Source organism: Rhagoletis pomonella, unplaced genomic scaffold (genome assembly GCF_013731165.1).
Source record: "Rhagoletis pomonella isolate Grant_MI unplaced genomic scaffold, Rhpom_1.0 Rhpom_scaffold_00264, whole genome shotgun sequence".
Taxonomy (NCBI): Eukaryota; Metazoa; Arthropoda; class Insecta; order Diptera; family Tephritidae; genus Rhagoletis; species Rhagoletis pomonella.
This window is the reverse complement of record NW_023458818.1, coordinates 92,079-101,372: the sequence shown is the minus strand read 5'-3', so window position 1 is coordinate 101,372 and position 9,294 is coordinate 92,079. Positions and strand designations below refer to the sequence as shown.

General features: G+C 34.4%; 1 protein-coding gene across 1 annotated transcript in view; it reads left to right on the top strand.

The window, feature by feature from the left end:
• The first annotated feature begins 3,398 nt into the window (after positions 1-3,398).
• LOC118750484 (tRNA-dihydrouridine(16/17) synthase [NAD(P)(+)]-like) overlaps positions 3,399-9,294 on the top strand; it is a 57,570-nt gene continuing 51,674 nt past the window's right edge. The window contains exons 1-2 of the mRNA XM_036485198.1: positions 3,399-3,612; positions 3,680-3,850. Of these exons, the coding sequence (XP_036341091.1) occupies positions 3,436-3,612; positions 3,680-3,850 (348 nt within the window). The 5' untranslated portion in view covers positions 3,399-3,435. The remainder of the gene's footprint in view (positions 3,613-3,679; positions 3,851-9,294) is intronic.

Here is a 9,294-nt window from a genome sequence, read left to right as displayed (position 1 = left end):
ATACATAGCTTACTTTTTCTCCGTGGGCCACAGGAATCTATAGTGAAAATTTCATAAAGATCAGTTTAGTACTTTGGATGACTATAAAAGACACATACACATTCATTTTTATATGTATACTAGCAAACCCGGCGAACTTCGTCCCGCCCCAAAATAAAGTTTTTGTACACGGTCAAAAATTTGGGTTTAATTTTTAAACCGCGCTGGAACTACTGCCTTTTTTAATCTTTTATAGTCTACTTTTTAAACCAGTCAATAGTTTTAAGCAATTTTTAATATATTGTGGTTTAAATTTTAGTCCAAAAAGTTCGTGGTTTAAAAATCAAACCAAAATGTTTTAAGTCTAGTTTCTAGGTTTCATATATAGAAAATTTGGTTTAAAATCTAAACCGAAATAGAAAATGTTTGCACACAGCGAAATGTGGTGTTAATTCAAACTCAACGTATTAAAGAACATTTACATGCGTGGCTGTAGCTGAGTGCAAAGCTGCTTGATACAATTGGTTGCTACTAAGGCTGCCCGGGTTCAATCCCCATCAGACGGAGCATGAAATTTTATTTTTATTTTTTATTCTTAATTATGAAAATGTTTGGGTAAAATTTAAACCGAACTGTTTAAATTCTAAACCCAACATATGTGCCCTCTTTTTTTTAATTTAGAAGGTTTGTATTTGAAACTGAATTTATATAGTTTGGTCATATATGTAGTCCAAAAAGATTAAAATTAAAACCGAAATTTTTAACCGTGTATTGAAACATTTTTGTCCAACATTTTCACCAAGAGTTCACGTTCATGATTTTTAGTGACGCATTTGTCTTCTAATATTACGGTTTGGTGGTTGTCAGAAGGCATATTTGCTGTCTTAAATAACTTAGCAAAACTGTACATGCATACAAAGATACGTAATAGTTTCAGTGCGTTTGAAAGGCGCCACGTCCCCTTTTCAAATAACCCCAATTTTCTCGAAGAGAATGAGATTGATTTCATATATCTCTATACCATTTTCGAGTAATTTACCATGGGAGGTGCCACGTCCCTTTTTCCAATAGCCCCAACTTTTCTTCCTGACCAGTCGCGTTTTATATATCTTGTACATACCAAGTTCCGGTACTCCTCCATGAACACTTCCAGAGATATGCAGTATACAATTTATCTCCATGAAGATTTTCCGGGATATGCAGTATGAAAAATTCGGTTTGTATGGGAGGTGCCACGTAACTTTTTCCAATAACCGCAATTTTTATCCATGAATATGCAAATGTTTTCATATATCTCCATAACATATTCGAGTAGTCTACCATGAACACTTCCAGAGATGTGCAATATGAAAAATTCGGTTTGTATGGGAGGTGCCACCCCCTGCACCTAGCGGTATGAAATATACTTTAGATCCGATTCTCATACCTACCATATATAACACAAAAAATTTCATAAAATCGGTCGAGCCGTTTAGGAAGAGTTCGATTTGTATATGTATATTAGATAAGCACGATGCGAGAAGCATAGAAAAAATTTCGATAAAAAAAAATAATTTTTCTCGGGTTCACAACTATCCTATCTTTTAAGTTGGAACCAACAATACACACCCACAAAATTTCATTGAAATCGGTTAAGCGGTATCGGAGATTAGCGTAAACGAACACAGTGACACGGGATATTTATATATTAAGATACCCTACTATAAGCACCTACCATAGATTCGTTTGCGTACCAAATTTCAATTTCATTTGACTTATGGTTTTGAAATTATAGCTGATAAAATTGTTCACGCTTATGGGATGTGCCACGCCCCCTTTTACAAACCCATTTATATATAAGCACCTACCATTGATATATCTGCATACAAAATTTCAAGTTCGTGGGACTTATAATTCCGAAGTTATAATAATATAATAATAGATTGGCTCTTACACATATGTTAGTGTTTGGCCGAGCTTTTCCTCCGATTTGTGGCGTGCGCCTTGATATTGTCACACAAAGCGGAGGGACCTACAGTTTTACGCCGACTCCGAACGGCGATTGTATTTTTTTATGAGAAGCTGTTTTTCATGGCAGAAATACACTCGGAGGTTTGCCATTGCCTGTCGAGGGACGACCGCTGTTAAGAAAAACCTTTTTCCAAATTTTTTGCGATGTTGCTTTGACCAGGGCTTGAACCCAGGTGCTGGTGAGTGAAAGCGCGCACTGCTTACCACTACACCACAGCGGCCAACCTATTGGATGTGCCATGCACTCTTTTCCAAACTCATTTATATATACCCTAATATGAGTACCTACCATTAAAATGGCTGCGTACGAAATTTCAAGCTCCATGTTCCATGGGACGTTCCGCTCCCCCTTTTACAAACTCACTTATATATAGCCTACTATAAGCACCTACTATAGATACGTCTGCGTACCAAATTTCAATTTCACGTGACATATGATTCCGAATTTTCCACGCCTATGGGATGTTCTACTCAGTTATATATGCCTTACTTAAAGCGCCTACCGTAGATATGCCTGCACACCAAATTTCAAGTTCTTGGGACTTATGGTTCCCAATTTATAGTTGATAAAAGCGTCCACACCTATGGGATGTGCCACGCCCCTTTTTACAAACTCATATATGTATAGCCTACTGTAAGCACCTACCGCAGCTATGTCTGCATACCTAATTTCAATTTCATGTGACTGATGGTTGTGAAATTATAGCTAATAAAAATTTCCACGTCTATGGGATGTGCCACCCCCGCCCCCCTTTTACAAATCCCTTTATATATACTTTACTCTAAGCACCTACCATAGTTATGTCTGCATACCAAATTTCAAGTTCATGTGTCTTATAGTTCCGGAATTATAGCTGATAACATATTCCTATGGAATGTGCCACGCCCACTTTTACAACCTCATTCATATATACCCTACTATAAGCACCTACCATATGTATGACTGAATAACAAATTTCAAGTTCATATGACTTATAGTTTCGGATTTATAGAAGGTCCAAAATAGTGCTTTTTACAGAATTGAAATCGGTTCAGCCGTTTGGTCAGGCATCGCCGTCATACGGAAAATATTTAATTTTTATATATCTGTGTTCGTATGGAAAAGTAGCTTATGTCGAAGGGCCGGCTTTAGTATAATGCGGCATTCCCTTTATTTTTTAAACGACAAGGAATTTTTTGATGAGACTTAAATGGAATATTGACTTGCTAGAATCGGAACTATTTCTTGCACGTTTATTTGCTTAAAGTTGTTTAACGGCTTAGCGCCCGTAAGTCATTCGCAATCGTATGCTGCGAATGCCGATTTATACTAAAGCCAGCCATACATAAGCTACTTTTCCATACGAACACAGATATATACATAGATAAGTTATATAAGATTAAATTATAAACTTCAATTATTTCACTTTCATAGTATTTCAGTTCGTTATAAAATCATATCGCAGGATGGAGAATGAAGACATCGCAACTAAGCCCGTCACCAGACCCACATCAACGCCACCATCAACTGAAACAATAGTACACACAAATGGCGTAGAAGCAAAAGACATATCGCCAACAAGATCCCCAAAACTTCAAGGCTATGAATTTTACCGCAAAGTCCTTGGATCCCCTCAGTTTGTTGTAGGTGAAAGCAACAGATTTCATAATTATGTATGAAGCCTAATATTTCGTCTTTTGTTATTCGTAGGTGGTGCCAATGGTGGATCAAAGTGAATTGGCTTGGCGTATGCTTTGTCGCAAGTACGGTGCCCAACTATGCTATTCACCAATGTTTCACAGCAATTTGTTTGCCAAAGATCTGAAGTATCGCAAGGATGCACTACAAACATGCCCCGAAGATCGGCCATTAATTATACAGGTTTGTTCGTGTAATACTTCTGTATTGCTAGTACAATATGGTCGTAATGTGTTTCCAATTCGAAATCAATAACAGACAGCCTATAACTATGTTCGTATTACTTATAGCATAATATTACTTAGTTCTAGTCAAATTACTTCCCATAAATCAAGTGCGCTCAGACTTGCTTTCATGATTTATACAGATATTTCATTAGCACATATATGTACGTGCCGGTGTGCAATTTTGACATGATTTCAAAATAAATGGTTACATACCCTTAGGCATTATTTTTATACATTTCCTCGACAGTGGTGGCTAAACTAGATGACAAGTCATTTTTTTCTGGATTTGCGATGAATTATCTCATTTCTACTTAATTTATTTTCAGATTTTACAACGCGAAATTGCTTCATGATTTCAGCATGATTTCCTTATAAACAACAAATGCAACATGCTTTTAAGCAGAGCTGGGCACTTTATGATTACGATTACATTTTGATTACTTAATATTTCTATTATTAGAATATTTAACTTTTTTGTTAGGTTTGCTCGTCCTTAAGTTATTTGTTTTTGTTATTTTATGGCCTTGTAACAATTATATTCAACAATTTTTATTGAGCTCGAGACCGTTTTTTTTAATGAAAATTTATTGTGGAAAAGCAACAATAATTTGAAAAAATGGTAGAAATGATAGCTATTTCGGAAATCACCACATTTCCTCATCAGACTTCCTTCAGTAGGATTCGAGCCAGTGATATGCTTCGAGTAACAATTTCGAGTTTCGAGCCAACTCGTTGCAAGGCAACTCATACGAATGAGTTGTACTCCAGTATGGCAATACAAGTGAAGCAAGTATATGTTTCATGAAAAGCTGTTCGATAGGCAAGCTTGTTTAAAATATACGCAACCAAGATTTGGTTCGAAAAAAATGTACATGTCAATGAGTTGAACATTAAGCAGAAAAGTACGTATGACTCGTTCGATGTACGTACTTTCAATCAACTCTTTTCAAGCTGTATATGTACATACATATGTATGTACATACGTATGTATGTATGTAATGTAATTTTTGTTCCTTTGTAAAAGCAAGTATGTATAGGATGCAGAAGAGCCCCCTGTAGTTCTGCTGGAGTTTTGCTGGTGGCTGGTGCTGGTGATTCCATGCATCACCTATTGTTAGGCAATTTGCTAGCGATATTATGCATTACTGGTCGTTAGGCAAAGAGCTAGCGATTAGTAATCGTCACTAGTGCACCAGGTAATCGCTAGCTAAAGGACAAACCACGCGCACCCTCTCGGTACGCTTCAATGACATTGCCATGTTAAATTCGTTAGGCAAAGGAATTGGTGTAGTTATAGTTTAATGAAATATCAGCATGTTATTTTGTTCCGTAATAATTGCATTTTTTATGTTAATAAGGATAATAAATGAAACATACTGCGTATATGTACTTAACATTGAATAATGAGTAAAGTGGAGGTCTGGTGAAGAGTCAGAAAAAGCAGGGACCGAAAATAACAGTTGTTTTTTTAACAGTCAAACTTGGCCAAATATTTTTTAAGTCCGAAATGAAAGTAATTTCCTGATAGTATACAAACCGCATATCCAAATTAAGTATAAAATGAAAGAGGACAGAAATAGGACAGAAATAGCTTTTAAACAGAAATACATAACGAACGAATGTTACCAGCTCTATTTATATTTTGTTTATAATTGTGTTAAAGCCCGTTCCTTTAGAAAAAAATTACCAATGAAGAAAATCGATATATAAATAAGAAAGTAATTAAGTAACGAGAATACGCAAGGATTTTTTTGGAGAAAAAGTGTTACTCATACGCCACATACACCTGAGTTGCATCGTAAGCAAGAGCTGCCACGAATGATTAATTAATTTCTCGGAAACTATAAGGGCTATCGAAAAGTTATGTATGTATGGTTTATAGAGAATTTTAATTGGTTTCATTTACCGTTTCTCGTATTACAATTATTCAATTGGTTCGATATACGTGATTAAGTGAAACCACTCCTGGTTTTGTAAACTGAATAAGGGTAATTTGCAAATATCTCGAAAAGTTATCAATAATCACCGGGAAATTCTACATAAGAATTGGATAGTGGCATCCATAGAACATTTTTGCTGTAAACCAGAATAATAAGTATGATATGGCCGTCATGCAAAGGTCCACACATATAGAAAAATACCACGCAGATACTCCATTATACTGAAAAGTGTACGCTTGGAATATTCTTATAAATATTCGTTTCAAACGAAAATAAGTTTTTTGCAGTCTCACATATATGTATGAATGTATCCTCTGTAACATCATCTCCTTTGCAATGTCCTTGAAATCTGTTCGGACTACCGGGATCGCTTTTTCTCATTTATTAGCGCCCGACATCGGCAATTTCCGGACAACTCATATTTGAGTCGCGAATGAAAGACAGCGCAAATTTTTTGTTTATCGCATTTCAATTATAATAATAATAATTAGCGATGTGATGTTAAATCTGTATGCATTTTTCCTTCGCGATAAAAGAAGTGCATGCCAAAATAAAAAACCATATTGCATTTCCTATGTCCATGAATACTTTTTGTTTATTTCATTATTAAAAATTATATGTAAATACATTCATATGCATAGACGTATTCACATCGATAAAACGAAGTATTTGAAATTTATTGCGACAAAATAACAAAATTTAAAAATACCTGAAATAATCAGTATACTTTACTGACGCCAATTGGAAATGCCAAGTGAAGCTTTACTTTATTTACAAACTAGATACAAATTCTTTAATAGCGCATCCAATATCATCTTCTACTTCACAAAAAACAGACCACACTTCACTACGACCGTTTCTTTTATTACATTTTCTTAGAACACCGCTTTTGAGTTTTTCAGAAATATTTTCAATTGTATTCGACATAATTTACGCACGTCAGAATCTTACAATAAAAACTGTAGAACATATAACTCTCGAATGAATACAACACGTCGTGTATACAGAACGAGTATCTCAATATACAAGCAACGATTCGGTTGGTTTGAAATTGTACAAGTGTATGATTCGAACAAAAAAAACTGTTCACTGCGTTGACTCGGTAAAAAATTTAAAAGCAAGTTGCGGCTCGTACGCTTGACGTTGTTCATGTATCAAATCATACGTACATTAGTTCAGTATAAACGAACTCCAAATTCAAGTAGCTCCTTGCTTTTCTCTGATTCGAGCCGACGATCCCACTGACTCAGCCAGTTGCCTACGCACTGTGTTAAGTTCGCCTTGTTAATTCTTGTTGCTTATTTTTACTATTTCACTTCTTAAGCCAACTACAATCAAGCGCAGCTATTCCGCTGCAATTCACTTGATCATGTGGTTGTTGGTTTTTGTTAATATTTCTATTATTAGAATGTTCAACTTTTTTTTAGGTGTGCTCGTCCTTAAGTTATTGGGTTTTGTTATTTTATGGCCTTATAACAATTATATTCAACAATTTTTATTGAGCTCGAGGCCGTTTTTTTTAAAGAAAATTTATTGTGGAAAAGCAACAATAATTTGAAAAAAAAAACAATTGAAATAGTGGAAATAAGCAACAAGAATTAACAAGGCGAACAGTGCGTAGGCCACTGGCTGAGTCAGTGGGATCGTCGGTTCGAATCCTACTGAAAGAAGCCTGGTGAGGAAATGTGATTTCCGAAATAGCTATCACTTTTACCATTTTTTCAAATTATTGTCGATTTTCCACAATAAATTTTCATTAAAAAAAACGGCCTCGAGCTCAATACAAATTGTTGAATATAATTGTTATAAGGCCATAAAATAACAAAAAAAAAATATATATATATATTTTAAAAATAGTTCTTGAAAAACTCCCAGTTTTTGGAACATGTTTTTTTTTATAGAGTATTAAACAAGGATTATGACGGTGTAATTTTAAATCCCAAATTTACTGGTCTTTACTATGCAAATCGACTTAAAAAGTCCAACTGTTAGTTGTTTAGTTAACTTTAGGAAAGTCCGTTTCTTTATCTTCAAAACGTTGTTAATATGAAGTCTTTACGATGAGTAGAGCCCGAGATATAACCAAGAAAAGTACATGAATGGCCAGAATCACGAAAAAACTCGAACTTTGACAGATTATATCTCCGAAGAAAAAAAGAACAAAAAAATCCTCGAATACGTGTTAGCTTATTTCATGTATAGAACCCATAAAAAAATTTGAAGCAAATCGGAGACATGACATGATTTTTTTTACAAAATTCGTCCGACTTGTATATATACATATGTTGAGGCATACTAATAATGTATAAATACTATATGTAAGTGTAGAGAAGATCTCTTATTTTTTACTTTTTGTAAAAATGACTGCGACTGCGACCGCAATATGAATGAATTTTAATTCCATAGTTTTTAGTTTATTCAGTTTGTGATTAGCTTTTTAAACTGATATAAAATAAAGACATTTATATTTCTTTGCTTAAAACACAAATTTATTTTTATTTCTAGTATTCGCACTAAAGTAAGACTACAAAACTAGTTTGTTAGCGTATTTTAATTAATAGTAATAATATCCCGAAATATCTTGATCCCAAATATTAAGACAATAATTATTTTGGGTCTCTGTTTTAATGACTATTTTAAATATAAAAAAAGCAACAAGAATTAAGGCGAACTTAGCATAGGCAACTGACGAGTCAGCTGGGATCGTTGTATCGAATTCCACTGAAAGAAGTGTGATGAGGAAATGTGGTGATTTCCGAAATAGCTATCACTTCTTCCACAAATTATTTTTGCTTTTCCACAATAGGTTTGTTGAATTTTTTAAAATAAAAGTACACCGACCACGCTTTTAAGCTTAGCGGCGTTCACTGTTGTTTACCTTTTGTCTTTGACGTTTCTCCCCTATTTACCAAAAATAATCGATAAATCAGGGTTGCCGACGAAGAAGTTATCTTTTTAATACAGTATTATTTTATAACATGGATTTCAGAGGGAAAATTTTGTATTCTTAATTACGTATTGGCTAGTTCTTCTCGAAAAAGCAGATAATCTGGTCATAACTGTGTCGCTAAAGAAAAAAACCTAATACAACAATATTGTAAAATTAATTAAGGGATCTCCCGGATGGATACCCGATCGGATATCCGAATCGGGCTCTTATTTTTTACATGATATCCGGAATCCGGTTATCCGGCAAAATCTTTACCCGGTACATCCCTACTTGCTACCATGATACAATAATTTTTAGAAGGTAGTTTCACTTAAAATTTTTTGACATAAACTGTGACAAACACGCAATGTGGCCACTGCTATGATATAGAACTTGGGGATTTTTGCTTATTATTTTAGATATTTTTTTAACAGAAGATTTATGTAAATATTTATATATTTGGTAACTGATCACTTCATTTTTAATACGTATACATATACGTATTTAATACTTGCCACTGCTAATCACATG